The 17,947-nt window shown below is 40.7% G+C and overlaps 3 protein-coding genes across 3 annotated transcripts in view; 2 read left to right on the top strand and 1 right to left on the bottom strand.

Moving 5' to 3' along the window:
* LOC116376906 (alpha-1,3-mannosyl-glycoprotein 4-beta-N-acetylglucosaminyltransferase C-like) overlaps nucleotides 1-4,991 on the top strand; it is a 5,688-nt gene extending 697 nt beyond the window's left edge. The window contains 3 exon segments of the mRNA XM_031838405.1: nucleotides 581-761; nucleotides 2,039-2,266; nucleotides 2,816-4,991. Of these exon segments, the coding sequence (XP_031694265.1) occupies nucleotides 581-761; nucleotides 2,039-2,266; nucleotides 2,816-3,717 (1,311 nt within the window). The 3' untranslated portion in view covers nucleotides 3,718-4,991.
* A 1,728-nt stretch (nucleotides 4,992-6,719) lies between these two features.
* Nucleotides 6,720-9,524, bottom strand: LOC116376908 (protein Flattop-like). The gene is made up of 5 exons (XM_031838408.1): nucleotides 9,466-9,524; nucleotides 9,305-9,367; nucleotides 9,107-9,181; nucleotides 8,789-8,980; nucleotides 6,720-8,245 (listed from the first exon to the last, which is right to left on the bottom strand). Exons 1-5 carry the CDS (start codon nucleotides 9,487-9,489, stop codon nucleotides 8,135-8,137), a joined length of 465 nt encoding a protein of 154 aa, XP_031694268.1. The 5' UTR covers nucleotides 9,490-9,524; the 3' UTR covers nucleotides 6,720-8,134.
* A 2,785-nt stretch (nucleotides 9,525-12,309) lies between these two features.
* LOC116376907 (cyclin-Q-like) lies at nucleotides 12,310-17,503 on the top strand. Its single transcript, XM_031838407.1, has 5 exons — nucleotides 12,310-12,816; nucleotides 13,601-13,784; nucleotides 15,096-15,228; nucleotides 15,513-15,731; nucleotides 16,894-17,503. The coding sequence occupies exons 1-5, from the start codon at nucleotides 12,669-12,671 to the stop codon at nucleotides 16,981-16,983; spliced, it is 774 nt and encodes a 257-aa protein (XP_031694267.1). The 5' UTR covers nucleotides 12,310-12,668; the 3' UTR covers nucleotides 16,984-17,503.
* Nucleotides 17,504-17,947: the final 444 nt, after the last annotated feature.

The raw sequence follows: 17,947 nt of genomic DNA, 5'->3' as shown, positions 1-17,947 counted from the left end.
ACACACACACACACACACACACACACAAGGCTTACATTTCTGGCCATTAGTTGCAACACTCACGTTTTCACTGGGATGCACCAATACTGACTCAAATAGCTGGAACACGTTTCGGTGACCATGGGGCTGTTCTATTTACTTCAATTCTATAGAATTCTATAGAATATATGATTTCTTTACTGTGACGATAATTCCTGTTTAAGTTTTGACCAGTTTGCATTAAAAAGGTTTACACTTCCTGTTAATTTAGAATTTTTACCAACTTGCTGGTGTACGATTTATTGTTACAATAAGTTTTGATTTACAAAATTAGGAAAGCAATTTTGAAGTCATGGTTGATGTTGCCTTACATGTAAAATAATGATCCCAGTCTCTTCCACACAGTGAGGCATACAGCCTATTAATGAAACGCTGTCGGATCGGTACTCGTATCGGCCGACACTTGAAGCCCAGGTATCCTCATCGAGCCTGAAAAAGCCTGATCGATGCCTCCCTAACTTTGTTTCATGCTTCAGTGTATGGAAACAGTGTCACAACTGTAATTAATTCTGATCGATCAATAAATATATTTGTTTTGCAGGGCTGGATAATTTCACACGAACCGATTCCAAATGAGTTAACTTTTCAAGGAGAGAGGTTGGTTAGTAAAGAGTCGTGGGTGGAACGGGGAGATTATCTGCCTCTCAATGTGTCCTATCAGGTGCTTGCTGGAGCCCCATCTACTCAACAGAGTGAGTTACACACCTTGTCTGCCCCTTTTGGTGAAAGAAGAATTGATGTGATGGTCATTAACTTTGTGCAAAAATGATGTCCAAGACCATTGTACAAGCTGAAAATAAAATGTGAACTGTTACAGACTCATGGTAACCTCCTTTTCCTTTTGCGCCTATTGTAATTAAATGAAACACACCATTTCAGTATACGCTTTAGCATTTGAATATTTACCGTATATTATGTGTATTTACATGTCTTTATCATTGAATATTCGGTCACTTGTGTATTCTGCTCACTCACTAATAGCACACCGATCTGGAAAGTCAATTTGCCATCTTTGGTGGTAAATGCCCTTCATACCATGACAAGCTATTGCACTCTGTGTACTTCATTTACCAAACTTCATGCACACACTTACGTACGTAATCATTCACATGCACCCAAAGCATGCGCAGCCGGCCCGGCTATGTCAACAAAGCCAGGAGCAGCTTGGATTACAACACACAAAGAGAGAGAGTGACTTCATTCTCTGCTCAGGTAGACATTACTCCACTATATCGTTCCATTGACAATAGTTGTTTGCTGCTATATTAATGTTCAGAATGTTAAATACAGCTCCTTTAACTGAACTGGTTGGGCGCCACCATAGCTTAGCATGTCAATAGCTAGTTGGTGTTAGCTTGAGGTGTTAGCTGGTGATGTTATGGACAGAACGGTATGCTTTGTTGCCTGCTGAAGATTCTTTTGTAGGACTGTATTGAGTGTGTGGGTCCCAAACATGGACATGTCTGCTGTCAGCAGAGCTGCATATTTTACAAATGAAGCGTAAACCTCTGTATTAGACAAATATGAAGAAGTTAAACACATAATTCTGGCTGGAAGCAACACAGTCTATACTGATAAATGCAGGAAGGACTGTGTGAATGTGTTTAAATTAATTGATTTATAATATCACTGCTTCATTTAGGGCACAAGTAGATCCGACTATAATTTCATGTTTGTATTCTGTTAGCTTTTCAGCTGCAACCCGACAGGGCTAGTTTTGGTGCCCCTGTGCCCCAGGGCTAGTTTTGATGCCCCTGAGCAAATACAATGTAGATGTAAATTCTGATTATGTAGCTGAGTATCTACTCTTTGCTTTGGTGAGAGTAAGAGTCAAGGACAGTTTAAAGGTATATTAGATAAGGGTTAGAGAATAGAGAGAGGTAAGTATTAATGATGGCTTGATTACTAACTGCAGAGTGATAGATCATAAACATGAATTACCATTAGTACTGGGCTTCTACTGGAATGGTCACTCAACAGATGAATCTGGTTACATCAGTGAAGAGGAAGAAGGGCAGCTATCTAATCCCCACCTTGAAGTCCCTCTTCTTACAGTCATCTCCTGAAGAGCGCTCTTCCATGGTGGTGGTAGTGCTGCTGGCAGAGTTTGATGTCAGCTGGAGAGTCACTACAGCGGTGGAGATCAAAAGTGCATTTGCTTTGGAGCTGGAACAGGGCCAGCTGGTGGTCCTCCATGTTCCTCAGGATCAGTACCCTTCTCTTACAGGTGTAGTACTGTGTACAGGTGTAGGAGCACTACTTGTGTACTCTTTGATTCACATCTATGTCATGAGTGTCTGGTTGACGTGTGATACTGACTGTACAAAACAAGTGGACGTAGTCACCGTGTTGTCCCCATTGGTTTGTGAACTACTGTTTTGAAGCCATGAATTAAGCATTTAGGCCGTGGCCATCTTGTTTTTTTGGAACCAGAAGTGACACGAGTGGAGCTAAGTACAACCAAACTCTGAATGAGACATATTTAGGATTTGACTCTAAATGGACCATCATTTACTAAATGAACATCATGCTGTATTGAAGAAGACTTGAAACTAGAGATTGAGACCATAAACTCATGTTTACAATGTTTACTGAGGTAATAAATCAAGAGAGAAGTAGAGTCATTTTCTCATAGACTTCTATACAACCAGAGGAGTCGCCCCCTGATGGACAGTAGAGAGAATGCAGCTTTACGACACTTCAGCTTTGGCTTCACTTTTCAGAACTGGAGGTTGTAGCCTGAATACTGATACAGGTCTCTTTGGTTCTCCTGCAGGTCTAAAGAGGAACTACAACGATGCTCCAGAAAGGGTATCGTTCCGCCCCAAGCAGAACCTGGATTACTCCTTCCTGATCCACTACAGTGCCGGTCTTGGCAAATACTACCTCCAGCTGGAGGACGACGTCTCCTCTGCAAAAAATTTCCTCTCCACCATCAGGAAGCGCGTTGAGGAGCAAGAGGCGAAGAAGACCACCTGGGCAATGCTGGAATTCTCAGTCCTCGGCTACATTGGTAAACTATACAAAGGCCATCTTCCTCTCCTAGCCCGCTTCCTCTTCCTCTTCTACCCGGAAATGCCTTGCGACTGGTTAATGTCTCGTTTCCGAGATTTGCTGACACAAAGGGAGCCAATCATTTTCAAACCCTCACTGTTCCAACACATGGGGACTTACTCCTCGTTCCAAGGGACTTACAACAAGCTAAAGGACAAGAACTTTGAGGAATTGTTATACACCAATCCTTCAGCTGAGGTTTATTCTGATATGTCCACCTACAAGTAACACTACCCCAAACTGGCCTTGGATGCTGGTGAGGGATTTTTCTGGGGACGCTCCCCAGAAAACGGAACTTACCTGACTGCAGTGTTCACAGAGCCTGCAGTAGTGATGGGGATATTTGTAGAAACAGGATCAGAGGGTAAAGACCTCCTGGAGTCAGCTCAGGTGGAGATAGGCCATAACGTGATTACCACAGAGAAAGGGGAGAAGAGTTGTAAAGAGTTCCAGTCAGTGGGGACGTTAGAGAATGGGAGGTTTGAGAAGCTAGAGATAGACAAAAAGTATAGTTTTAGCTCTTCTTGTCTGAGGATAAAAGTCACAGCTGGGCAGAAGGAGTGGGTGATCATCAAGAAAATCAGGATCTCAATAAAGCCTAGTACAATTCCACACCAAACCTAGGAGTGATTTCTTTCTTCCGGCCAGATGAATATTTTTTTATTTGACCTGCTGGATCTTGTATGCAAGCTGAACATGTGACTTTTGTGCCTTGTTAAACATTCTCACTGACGTAGCAACATTCCAGTGCCTAATGAAATGGTGTGAAGCTGCTGTCAATAAGAAGATGTTTGTTCCTTTGATGAGAATTGAACATCACTGCTGATGATAATTTAGGTTATTTGTAAATAACAGTTATGGTGCTATAATTAGCTTCAGCTGTGCGTATTGGTCGCGGCTTTAAAACGAGATTAAGTATTAGAGGTTGTTCTAATTTTCTACCTCACGCTTGAGGCGTCCGAGGAATCCAAGGTAATTCCTTTCCAATCTATTTTGTCTCTTTAACAACATAACTACGTCAACAAGCGCTTGAGCAACACTTCAGCGGCTATTCTCTGACAATGTAGCTTGGCCGTTTTATAGCTTTTGTCGCTCGTAGTGTGAACATAGCGTCATACAGCGTTTTGCTGCCGATGATGTGTGGTGTTGATTTTGTTAGGTGGAGCTCAACCTATGCTCGGAGCCCAAAAACCGACAACCTACTCAGGGAAGGGTACCTAGCAACAGGGACATTTGAGAGGAGGCTGGCGGACAGGTCTGGAATATCTCGGTCAACATGAAGCTGTGTCATGCCCATCATGTGTGTTACGTCCTCTCTCTGTAGACAGCGATGCACTGTTGTTCCTCTCACAGCCTCACACCCTGGGATCGGTCCAAACCATGGAGGTTTCCCTTTGCTCTGATGTCATCAGTCCCATCCCCCAATCCCACGGCTGTCTTCTCAAATCGAGACATCTGGGACTCACAACCGGGGAGGTGATGATCTTCATTGAACAGTTCGCCATTGTGCTTCTTATTGATAAACTGGGATGCTGTGTCCTTGAACTTTGTGTTTTCAATTTTGATGTATAACAGGGTGTTAACAAAGAGGCACTAGTTTTGTGGACTTGACAGGGATTAGTTTGTTATTGTGTTTGCATTTTCATTTGTGTCCTTTGTGTGGTTGCTCCTTAAGTTAAGATAGGCAGCTATTTATTTTACTTGTATTTTCTGCACCTGTGAATTTAAGATGCATAGTAGAGATTGATTTGTTTGGTTGCTGATGTGGCACCATTCCATGGCCTTTTCTTTACGTGCCAACATCAGTTGATTTATCTGTGATTGTGGGTTTCTTTTCTGTATTGTTGCTTGTTTTTTGGGGTCCTTTGGCAATAAATGACAATCAACGCCTGATTACACCGGCTTGTCTTCTTCCCTTATCCCTAGACTTGACAGGGACATAGCGGTGGTGGGATCTTTTCTCTAAAGTGGCAGAAAGGAGGGAAGGCGAATGGGTCAAACAAATGCTATTTTTCTTTTTTTTAACTAGTTGTACCCAGTATGTAGGCTACATCCACACTAACACGTATTTGTTTTAAACGAATATCACGTGACTATTCACGTACACTGGGCGTGATGGTGCCGGTGTAAACAGGAAGTAGATTGGTTGTTTAGTTAAAAAAAAATACAATATCAAGTAGTCTTTAAGAATGAAAGGTCGTGTTTGATACTTAAGATCTAACTTTAAAATCTTCCTCTATGAACTCAAACAGACACATTTCGTGGAAAGTTTTAGATGTTTTATTTTTCAGACTTAGTTACAGCGCTGGGGGTCTTGCTCTATCTCTCACACATCAAATTTACTTTAAAATCAACACTTACACATAAAGGTTTACTAGATTATGGGTCCATAAATGTGGTCAACACACGTCTCACTCGATTTCATGTTTTCTTCCTTTACATTTTATCTGTGGACTTCACAATAATTGTGCAGAACAAAATAAGCATTAATAAGGACAGGAAAGTCCTCCGTTTTGTGTCCATCACCCTCCCTAAAGCCACTAACGTGACTTCAGATGGCCGCTCTGTAGGTCTGATAACGCCGCTGGTCACACTGCTCCAATAACAGCTGCTTCCTCTGTAATAATGCAGACTTTAACTGCACAACAGCTGCTATTAAAGACAACAAGGTCAGCAACACCTGTAATCAGTTGTCCATGTTGAATTAAGCTGGTAGTCGATCGGTAATCAATGCTAATGTTTGTGATCTTCCGGGTAAGGGTCACGTGATAGGAGTGTGACGAAACAGGGAAGGACACGTCATGACTGCTAAGAACCAATCAAGTAGCGAACGCGGATGTGGGCGTCATTGTTTTCAAACTTATCCGTTTTCGATCGTCCACACGACAAAGCAACTCTGGCGTTTTCAAACTTATCCGTCCTCGGGAGCGTTTTCAAACTCCTACGTTTTCGGTGCTCGAAAACTCCGGCATGGTGTGGACGCTCAGCGTAAACGTAGCAAAACATATCCGTTTCCAAATGGAAACGGAGTAATGTGGACATGGCCTAGTCTGTTCTCTGTTTCATTTTGAAAGGGTTTACTTCTGTTTTCTACCTTACCTGTGTTTCATCAGTTGATTCGTCTCTCACATATTGTATGTGTTTACTTTTCCTCAGTGGGAAGTTTTCTTAGCTTTTAGGACTGTCTCCTGTTACCTGTACTGTACTCCAGCTGCTGCCTCCTCAACTCTTGATCTGCGTCTGGGTGTAAACCAGCTACTTGAGATTGTGACACTGGTAGAATCCAGATCCCCCAGAGCAGACTGAACCCATGTAAACGTTCATTCCTGTCTATGTCCATTAGAGTCTCAACACCAACAGCTAATGTAGAATGTTGGCAATGGGGGTTGTGCGATATGTTGACATTATCAGAATTTGTGTGTATGCAAACTTTTACAAGTTATGTTATTTTAACTACTGTGGAACAGCAGTAAAGAGGCCAGAATACATTCCCCTACAGGGACACTTATCTTATCTCAAAAGGTGTGCCAGATTACCGGGCCTGTGCTGTGTTGCGTAAAGTGGCATAAAAGAATGTTCCCTTCCCTCCGGAGCCCCGATGACCGGCTCAAACAGACGATCACGTCTTGGTGTGATGCATAGATTACGAGTGGGCACTTTCTTTTGTCTCTCTCGTGATCCCCAACTATTCCATTACTGTGGGGACAAAAATATAATCTATATTCCACTGTAGATAAGTGCTTTCTTTGTTTATAGCCTCTGTAAAAAAAAATCATTTGTGATTTCAGAGACGTTTTTTTGGGCTTTATCAATTAAAACGCAATTTCCTTTCTCGACTTCACCGATGAGCTTCTCAATTTCACACTCGGCGCTTTTGAGATTCATAAAGGAGGACCAGGCGTATGGATGCGTCTGTGTGTACACACAGTTGTAGCTGTGAATCTACACACGGTTTTATGCACTTATATAAATGCATTATGTATCAGGCTGACAGTTTAGGACACACTCATACTGGAAGTTATTTGTATTGTCCATTGTTAAATGTTGAGTTGTGGAGAAGCAAGTTACTCTGCGAAAGCCATGTGGCTTTATAACGCTGAGTCATGAGTCACTGGGACAGGGACAGTGTGTGTTGCCATGGATTGAGCTGTGTGCAGGACTGGGATACAACTTTAGAAGGACCAGACCTAGAGCCTCGCAGTGTTCACTTTGTTCATGCCTCCATTTTGATTGTAAACTACAATTTTATTACACTCACAAAATGGGTTCATCTGTGCTCTCACAAAGTCCAGTCCACGATGGTCGAATGCAGTACACATTATCTCATTAGACTTGATGTAGTCAGAGTGTTCTTGGACAAGACGCTCATCATTGTATTTTCTAATGGAACATTTGCAGATGGTAAATGTGCACTAAAGGACTAATGTCCCCAGTGAGTGCTACAGTATATGGACAGAGAAAGCTGATCTCTTGTGATGTGTTGACTGTGCCTACATGTACCAGGAAGCAGAGATTATGCTATGTTACGCAAGGTCTCATCGTTTTTTTTGTCTGATAAATATATAAAAAATCACAAAATGTCAGTGGGGGAAATATTCCTACACATAAACATGAAAATAGAACCGTTCAGCTTGTTAACTCTTAAAACACATTTCATTCAAACTGGACAGAAACAAAATAAAACTCCACCAAACATGTCTTTTAGTCTCTCCACTGCTCTGACAATCAGCAACTCTGGGTGGTCGAAATAGATACATCATTCACAGAGAAAGACTTCATCTGGTTTGGTCAGCGAGGGACAACTAATCAAAGTGAAACCATAAAAGAGGTAGAAGACTAAGAGGAGGGAGGAGATGGGTGAACACAGGCAGTGTAAAAAGGGTAAAACACATCTGTAACAACAAGCTTTTCATGCTTTTTACCTTGACCTGTTGACCTTTCATGATTCGTGAGTAACAGTCAGACATGCTAAAATAACTCGACACTGAGACTGCAGATTTTTGTAGCCATTGGTTTTCATCCACTAAGAATTGAATGACGTTCACTGGTCTTGATGTTCGTCTTTGTGTCTCTGCTTGGAGGATGAGGGGGCTTCTCGGCTGGCTGGGTTCACTGATAGGGCAGCACCGTCCTGCTGTTCATCCCCATTGGTCTGAAAGGAAAGATAAAGACACGAAGATAAGCCTTTATTGTTCTCAAGAGAGGAAATTCAGGTTTTGCAGCAGCACAAACAACATAAATAAATACAGACCTATAGGGAAGTAAACAAATAAATACGAGGTATATACAGCTAGTATAAGAAGTAAAATAGAAATACAAGAGCAATTATGCTTAAAAGAAAATGAAAATCTAGGTTTGCCTTAACATTACACTGTAACTCTGATGACTGTCACACCCTTGAAACTCACGTATTGCTTTTGAAACAGATCTTGTGAAAAGATATGGCAGGACCAACATGTATGTTGAAGCTGACATTCGGTTTTGTTTCTGACCGGCCACTGAGGCAGGTCAGTGAACGTTTCCACCAGCCTCTCAATGCTTGTGTCTGCCACTTTTGAAATCTACGTAGAAGGCTTTAGAATTGTAGACAGTAGAAGTATGGAATATATCACTTAACTTAAGAATAATACTGCTAAATAAGTGAAAGCTATCTGCCATGGTGACGGGTGACCTGATACTTTTTACAGAAACTTACCTGCGTAGTGTGCGCGCCAACACCGGCCTGCAGCCTGTCTGTGTTTTTGCTGCCAGAGTGCTGTAGGTCAAAGCCCCAGGACTTGAGCCTATTGAGGCCCTCCACAGAGCGGCCTGTAGGGTTGATGTGGTGCGTCGGGATACGAGCAGGTAGGTCCCAGGTCCCCTTAAAGTCTGGCCATGCCTTGCCCCTCTTCAGAACACACACACACACACACACACACACACACACATACACACAGGAGTGGAGTCAAACATAGATTCACAATGAAAGCAATATTTCATGAAGAGGGGAAAAATAGGTTTGATATATTCTAACCTTCTTCACTCCTGGGAGCAGATGTCCTCTATTATCAGCAATGAAGGTGATGTGACCCTCCTGTGCAGCGGGTCTCTACACACACACACACACACATTTTCAGATGGCAATGCTACTCTTCAAACTACCAGGTAATATGAAATACAAGCAGTATAGCTAATACATCAGCAAAGTACTGATGTATGACGTTTAGGCTACCTCTTTGAATTGCTTCGGTTCGCACCAGTTCTGCAGCCTCTGCGGCTTGAAGGCGCTTTCATACTGAGGGTGGAAGTGAACACGAGGTCCGTCAGAGTAAAACACAACAGCTGAATGTGTAATGTCCCTAATTTGTATTTCTCAGCTCGCACAAAGGTTACCTGGTTTGCTGAGTACATGGACATGTCTGCATCTGTCTAGCATCTGCGTCTGTTTTTGTTGACTCGTTGCATAGCAACGCGATCAAACAGGCCTATCCTTTCCGGACGTACTAACGGCCAATGGGAAACTAGCACTGTGGCCAAATCAGCCACACTGAAATGTTAGTGCACCTATATACTGACATTCATGGTAAACGCATTCAAACGGCCCAGATCCAGAACTTTGCAAAGTTAGTGAAAGGATCGACGTTTTCAGAATACGGTGTCAACAAAGCGTATAAACAAATTGCATATATGGAAATAAGATTAATTGAACTACATTCACATCACGTTTAAAACAAGTTACCTGCATCTCGTGAGTTAAAGGGGAAATACAGCTAAATTATGTGTGGAATGTACTTCTTAGAAAAATTCTACTCGACACCAAGTGTAAAATCAATAATCAGGAGATTTATTCTTGCAAGAAGGAGCAGAGTTGTTTCACATACAGTTATGCGTCAAGCTGCTGCTCAGAGCTCTGTCTCTAAGTCCTTGTCTTTTATACACTGTGACAAACAAGATTCATAACATGGTATCGTGAAGGTTTGGACCAGTTTGAACCATCTTCTTCGGTTGACACAGCTGTCAATTGTGTGGCTGTGTGGGCGCCTGTCCTGGCGCGCACCTCCTTGAAGCGAATGTGATATCCGTCTTCAAAAACACATCTGTGATTAGCAAGGTCATGGCTATATTGAAACAGATGCACAGTCTGTTTCTAAGCATTATGGAAAAATACAAACCTTATGTATCATTCTGTATTTTTCTAACAGAAGTCTTTCATTGATTTGAGGGTTGCTGTGAAGATAATTATATTAACAATGAATAATATCTGACTGACTGATATTTATGTGTTGAGGACATTTCTGACCATATCCATATTAAATATCAAACATCTTAACTAAAAAAGTCCTGTATTTGTACCTTCTAATAGCTAATATCTGAAGTTTTTTTACTACACCATGCACTATAAGTTTCTAACATTGTTCAACAGTTTTTTTTGCTTTGTTTATAATGTAATATTTTGATAATAATGTAAAACATATTACCCTATGCTTAAAACGGTTTATTTACAATGTGCGCTGATTATTACATTATGGACTTTTATTACATTTAAATGATTACATTGTGCGCAGTTATTACAGTATAAGTTGCTACAACATGAAAACAGAAATGGAACATTTGGTTAAAGTGTATTAAAACTCAGAAACCTTGACAAAGCCTGCTTTAAATCAAACTGACTAAACGGCATGGAACCTCTGTCTTTTAAAGGTGGTTAATTTGCCCTTTTTCAGGTTCAGTGTGACAGCTGTTGCTAGGTTTAATGCCCAGTGCCTACAGATGGACACAGCTTAAAAAAGCAAATACTTCTGACTGGAGTTGCTGTCTGTGTTGATAAAAATTCCACAAAAAGTCAGTTTTTTTCCAATGCAACACTCTTATGTTGTTCGGGTGGTGGCCTTAATTACCTGTATTTTGCCCGATTTAAAAAAAAAGCTCTTAATTTGTACATTACAAATGTTTGATTTTCATTATTGATGTAGTCAGAGATGTCCTTAACACAATGAGTCAGGAATTATCAACAAAATAATTTTTATAGCACTTAAAATATTCATAAATGTATACACAGTTCAAAATAGGGACTTCTACTTTCGTAAAATATTTTAATTAGAACAATAATATTTTTTGACTTTCAGTAAGTCTGTAGTCAGAGATGTCCAAAACACAAATGAATCAGTCATTGTCTGGAATTATTGAGAAAACTATTTTCATAGCACCTCAACTATTCAGATAGTATAGCTATTTCTCTGTAGGAATGTAGGACATTTACTTTGTAAAAACTCTGTTTGTTACAGTAGAAAAATAAATGTTTAAATGGTTGATTTAGAGATATCCTGAACACAAATATATTAGTCATTGTTTGGCACTTTGAGAAAATACTTTTTATAGCACCTCAAATATTAATATATTAACTATTTTTTGGTAGAAATGTAAGACATTTACTTAAATCTCTTAATTGGTAGTTTAAAAATGTTAGATTTTTAATTTGACTGGAGTCAGAGGTGTCCTGAACACATTAAAGTCATTGTCTGGAATTATTGAGAAAAATATCTTTATAGCACCTTAAAGAATTCTGACATTAGCTATTTGAAGGTAAAAATGTAGGACTTTTACTCCGTAAAATATCTTAATTGGTACAGGTAAGATGTTTGATTTTTGATATGGGTGTGGTCAGAAATGTCCTGAACACATACATATCAGTCAGACAGATATTATTAATTTAATTATCTTTGCAGCAAATCTCAAATCAAAGAATGACTACATTTCACGCACAATTTTATTGTATTGTCTCCTTTAACTCACGAGATGCAGGTAACATGTTTTACACTTAATGTAAATAAAGTTCAATCAATGTTATTTCCATATATGCAATTTGTATATATGCTTTATTGACACCATATTTTGATATCCGGAAGTTGTCTCACGTCGATCCCTTCGCTAACTTTGCAAAGTATCTCGCTCGCTCCGGACTTGACCGTAGTTGAAAACAACACACGGGAAACTGGGTGCACTGGGTGCATACGCAAGAAAAAAACAAACAAACAAAAAACAATAAATGTATGTGGCTGCTGTCTATATACGCTGTTCAAATGCCATTATTCTAATTAATTTAGCTCCCTGTCCCCAAATGATAATTTTACTTTGGAAGATAATCGGAAGTATTTGTGGTATGTTAATTAGAAGGACCGACGTATTTAGATATTTTTCCTTTTTGCACGAACAACTTCAATTTTAATGTGTTTTTGCGTGCTGCACAAAGTGTCCTTTCTATCCTCTTGTTTCGAAAGATATTCGCAAATTAATTTATTGTTGGAGAATTGACCGGAAGTACGACTATTTATCTTCCGGGTAAGTAACCGTCTCGAAAGTATGGTTATATGCTAGCAACACATTAACGCTAGACCGAAGCTAGTTAAAACGTTCCTAAATTAGGAAGAAACACAAGGCCTGTCGTAGCGGAACTTTGCAGCCACTGGTGGCTGATTTTACAGCGGGTTACAAAGAAACTCTTAGGGCATATCATAACCAACCTAAAGCTAACGCTAGCTGCCCCCTGTCGACAGTCACGATACACTCTACAACGTCCTGCTGATGGTCCAGGAGCCATGGAGGGTCCGTCCTCTCGTTTACCGCCCTCTCTTTTACCGGCCTCCCGAGACTGGCTGGTGGGCAGGAGAGACTCCGGTGGGGATGCAGAGTCAGACCGGGACATAAAAACACACTTTCGCGTCTGTCGCTTCATTATGGAGACAGGTAAACCACGGAGGTGTGTGTGTGTGTGTGTGTGTGTGTGTGTGTGTGTGTGTGTGTCAACAATTCATTTCCTCAGTATATTCACAGTGTACTAAGGAAAAGAATGTATGCATAGTAACCATGAAAAGAATAATTTGACATTCTGAGTTGCTACGTAAACATGACGAGATATTGGAGAGCTTTTGTTGACTTTTGAGATAATAAGGACTTACTATCGCATTATTTTAATTTAGTAAGTTACAATTTCTACTTATTTTTTTGACGTATTTTTTTTATTAGAATTTTTATCCGATTTATTTTTCTTGTCGAGGTGGATACAGAGAGGATGTATCAATTTAATGTAACTATGCTTGCTTTTCTTAATTATTTAGGTCTATTGTTAAATTCACCACACATCTGATCCCTCAGACAGCACCCATTCAGCTTTGCTTTTGCCTCTACACTGTTGATTGTTTACTACTGTGGTTTTTTTTTTTTTTTTTTTTTTGAATGGAGGAAGATTGTGATATTTGTAAGCAAGTTAGAAATGGACAAGTAGAGCCATAATCATACTGGCCTGCTGCACAGATTTTTTTCTCAGTGATTCAAATAAAGAATGTGAAGTAAGTTGAATTTTAATGGCAGTTCCGTGTGATTATCAGGACATATTGCTGATCTGGAATAGATTACAACCAATGCAATACATGCATATGTTTAGCATGAATCAGTCAAAGATGATACAACTTTGATTTAGAAATGAGTGCTCCTCTAACGAGTTGACTCCGACCTCGTCCTCCCTGCTCAGGAGTGAAGCTGGGGATGCGCTCGGTGCCCGTAGCCACAGCCTGCGTGTTGTACCACCGCTTCTGGGAACGTGCCAGCGTGCATGCTTATGAACCCTACCTGGTGGCCATGAGCTGTGTGTACCTGGCTGGCAAAGTGGAGGAGCAGCACACCAGGACCCGTGACATCCTCAACGTAAGCCATAGGTAAGATGCTTGGTGAAGAGTGAACACTACCTGCAGTGACCACGGATCTTCATGGCCACTTTTAAATCATACTGCTGGGAGCAAAAAGAAAACTCAGCAAACTGTCTGCTATTATGATGAAGTACCACTTCACCTAATTCACATGGAAACAGTTAGTCACCTTTTTAAGGTGGAATGTTAGTTGAGAGGTTCTGTCTTGACTTTCTGAACTCAACGGTGAGTGCATTTCATTCAAACCAATAACATAATAGATTGTCATCATATAGAACTAACTAATTACATTGATTTGTGTGTGAAATACTTTTACAAATATTTGATTAATTGTTTGTTCTGTAAAATGTCAGAAAATAGTGAACAAGACTAAGTGGAAACCATAGAAATGCATTCTGTTTCTATGGTGGGAAATCGATATGTGTGTGGTCGATGTGATAAATTGTGGCCAAAAATATCCATCGCAATTCTCCAAAGCCCAAGCTGACATATTCCAATCACCTGTTCTGTCCAACCAACAGCCCAAAAGCCAAATTTATTCCGCTTGCTTTCACAGAATACAAAGATGGCAGCAAATATTCACATTTGAGAAGCTGAAGCCAGTGAATTTCTGGCCTCTTTTTTTTCTTTCTTTCCATCAACTAATCAATCGGTTAATCGACAAAGTGTTTCAGCTTTAGTTTGATTTCACATGATCAACGATGTTCTTACCAATAAACCAGGACCGTGTCTGTGAACTCTTGAGACAGCTCAGCAGGAATATTCTTTTGAATGGGAAGTTAAAAATAAACGATTAGGAACAATCTTTACTCACTTGTTTGCTCTGCAGCTTTTAAACATATTACACAGTTTTCATCAACAGGATACGTTTGATCACTGTCTATTATTCTCGTTCTCGTCCATGCTTTCTTAAAGTTGAGTCCACTTACTAACTTGTTCTGGAGCCTTTGACTGTTGACTTTGCTTTTATGTCATTTTCAGTGGAATATGTTTTGGGTTTGGACTGTTAGGTGGACACATCGAGACATTAAACGTGTCACGTTGGACTCTGGGAAATTGTGATAGACACAATGTGAGAAATGAGATTAATTGTTCAATGGTGTGACTAATTTATAAATAAACCAATAATTAATATATTTTTAATTGTGGCCCTGCTTTACACGTCTTAGTAAACTAGCCAATGTTTGCATGTATTTGATGCCGAACTCATGATAAGTATCAACTGATCATCATCATCGTCATCATCATCATCGTCATCAGATGTGTCTGTTTTTATTTAGCTGGTAAAGTCAAATTTCACTTCCCATTCCTCCCTCACAGGTATTTCAACAGTGGCAGTGCTCCTCTAGAATGTGACAAGGAGTTCTGGGATTTGAGGGACAGCGTGGTGCAGTGTGAGCTCCTCATCCTCCGACAGCTCAACTTCCAAGTCTCCTTTGAACACCCTCACAAGGTGCGTGTGTGTGTGTGTGTGTGTGCCGTTGCAGTATGGTCTGGGTCAAAGGAGTGTTTTCAGATTTGAGTTCACTTTTCTTAGCTGATCTGATATTCGTAAGCTTTTCTAATTTCCTCATTCTATTTCTTGCATTCAGTGGTCCAGAAATTGTAAGTCACTCTGTTGTCTAGTGACAGAAAGGCCAACTCAAAATGATTTTGCTGACCTGTGTTTGGCTGATCCCCGTTCACACAATCCATTTGTGCATAATGTACAGTAATACATTGTGTTTTTCTCTCCAGTATTTACTCCACTACCTGTTGTCCGTGAAGTCACTCGTGAACCGCCACGCTTGGTCTCGAACTCCCATTGCTGAGACTTCCTGGGCGTTGCTTAGAGACTGTTACCATGGCGCCATGTGCATCCGCCACATACCACAACACATCGCCATAGCAACGTTGCACCTGGCTCTAAACAGCTACGGAGTGGAGCTGCCTGTCGGGGAGAAGGAGTGGTGGCAGGTGTGCGTTCCCTGTTAAGTGTTCATAATGATTATGTGTGTGTGCCACAGAGGCTGTTATAGGTGGATTTATTAAGATGGTATCAAATTAGCAGGTGTGTGTGTGTGGCGGTAGTTTCAGATGGGAGATGTGTTCGAGCTAGGTTCTACACGCTCTAATAAACTCACAAAAAATTCACCCAAAAAGTCGCCACGAAACAACTCCGTCTCAGTTAGGGTAGACCAATAACATCATCAGTTAGCAGAAATCTGACTATAGTCCACCTGTGTGCAGTATAAGTGTCACGTGATCTGACGGTCACAAGATCTAACAGAGCACCGTTACATCCATTATTATAAACTGGAAAGAATATGACGTCACAACAAACCTGCCAAGAGAGGACCAATACTCACAGCAGGCAAGGAGGACATTAATGAGAGAGGCAAGAAAAAGACCAAAGAAAGCTCTACAGCAGGCTTAATTGAACTAGTCATGTTTTGGTTAGGGTTAGGCACCAACACTACGTGATTAGTTAGTCCAATAAGTTATCTAAGGGGGTGTGCCTTGTATAGAGCCTCCACACGACACACTGCTGTAAACAGGAATGAAGGTGTCTGTCGCAAACTGCAGTAAAATGACAAACTCTCGTGACATTTTAAAGAAACCTCTGGGATATACAATGTTCCATCCTATCTCACATTTGGTGGAATTTAATGCATGTGTAATTAAATTAGTCCGTCAGGGCCATGTACAGTATGATGGACTAGCTGTAGCCGTGCACAGGTGGCCCCTGCAACAGCAACCATACAGCTTTGTACCACTGTGCCCTTTAACCACAGGGACATTATCACCTGACCATCCAGCTCCATCTTATTTTTTGTTATTTATTGGTTTATTTGATGAGGGACAGTGCACATTAATAAAAACATTTCTGTAAATCTTCAGAGCAGAAGTGCCTCGTGTAATTGTTCATTGTAATTGAAGGCTGGTGGCCAATGAGGTCTCTTTGATTTTGTAAGTCACTAAATGCAAATAGAAAAGTTCAGGATTTGTTATGGTTTTCTGCTTCCGGCCTCAAGGCTACAAGATCGTTTGAAGATTGTTTGAACAATGTGTGGACCTTTGATGTCCATGTTAGTTGAAGTTAGGTGTGGAACTGAAGCCTGTGTTTTTTTTTGCGTAGGTGCTGTGTGTGGACGTGACCAAAGCACACATCGACGCTGTGGTCTCTGACCTCCTTCAACTCTACGACATGGAGGCCAAGTGTGTCTGAGGGACACACCTACGAGACGCCCTCACTGGAGACGCATGGGAGTTGTTGCATCTGTTGCGTGTGAGTAGAATGAGTAAATGTGCGTATGTCGTTCCCTGCATGTCGGGGTTCAGGTTCGTTCGTGTACTCGTTTGTGTGAGAGAGAGGAGCACTCTGTATTGCCCCAGTTAGTCTGTGAGCTGTGACAAAAAAACACACCCGCACTACTGCTTCCTGCCACTGTGGGGAGACATTTCTTGCTTTCTGCTCTCTGATCACCCAGCCCTGCTGTATCCTGATGTGCTCTGGAGTTTATCATCAACACCAGAAATATCTTCACACTCCTCATATAACATGTTTTTACTACCATGTCCACTGTATAATATCCAAAGATATTATTATTAAATCAATAATTCCAACAAATCCATGAAAATGCATGGGAATGATGACCGCATGAGTGGCATTGTCCTCACAGATTTGCGGTGGGTCGTCAAATAAATGAGCAGAATTTTTTTCCATCCTCTTTTGTTCAACATTTCTATCTGCAGTAAACCTTTGAGCCACATGAGGGAGCCTGAATGTTTGTATTCTACTTATAACATAGAATCTGATATGACTGGTGGTCATTCTGTTTGTTTAACTGATGAGAGGAAATTAAAAGAATGAGAGCCTGTTAACTTATTTGGTCTCATTTATAGTATTGAACATGTGTATATGTTTGCAACACATGCATTAAGCAAAGTTGTGGTTTATCAAACATCAAAGCATCTCTTCTTAACGGCTGCTTTACCTGTTCAACATAATATGAGATGATGAGGAAATGTCAGTCAAAATGATCAGGAACGTTCATTGACGCACAAATACTTGTCTTGACATTGCATGTTATGATATAAAACATAAATTCACATGTGAATGCATTCATTTGCACAATGACCTCCCCATACAGTAAGTGTCATCATGGTGATTGTAGTGGATATCTGACTGT

The sequence above is a fragment of the Anarrhichthys ocellatus genome, unplaced genomic scaffold (assembly GCF_004355925.1).
Source record: "Anarrhichthys ocellatus isolate YVR2014 unplaced genomic scaffold, GSC_Weel_1.0 scaffold698, whole genome shotgun sequence".
Taxonomy (NCBI): Eukaryota; Metazoa; Chordata; class Actinopteri; order Perciformes; family Anarhichadidae; genus Anarrhichthys; species Anarrhichthys ocellatus.
This window is presented reverse-complemented; position numbering and strand designations above follow the sequence as displayed.

Coding starts and splice junctions, on each gene's coding strand:
- LOC116376908 (XM_031838408.1), bottom strand. CDS start 9,489: ATGTCCATGTACTCAGCAAACCAG. Junction 9,182..9,304: donor AACCGAAGCAATTCAAAGAG/GTAGCCTAAACG, acceptor GTGTGTGTGTAG/AGACCCGCTGCACAGGAGGG. Junction 8,246..8,788: donor TTGGCGCGCACACTACGCAG/GTAAGTTTCTGT, acceptor CTTTCCTTTCAG/ACCAATGGGGATGAACAGCA.
- LOC116376907 (XM_031838407.1), top strand. CDS start 12,669: ATGGAGGGTCCGTCCTCTCGTTTACCGCCCTCTCTTTTACCGGCCTCC. Junction 13,785..15,095: donor ATCCTCAACGTAAGCCATAG/GTAAGATGCTTG, acceptor CCTCCCTCACAG/GTATTTCAACAGTGGCAGTG. Junction 15,732..16,893: donor GGGAGAAGGAGTGGTGGCAG/GTGTGCGTTCCC, acceptor TTTTTTGCGTAG/GTGCTGTGTGTGGACGTGAC.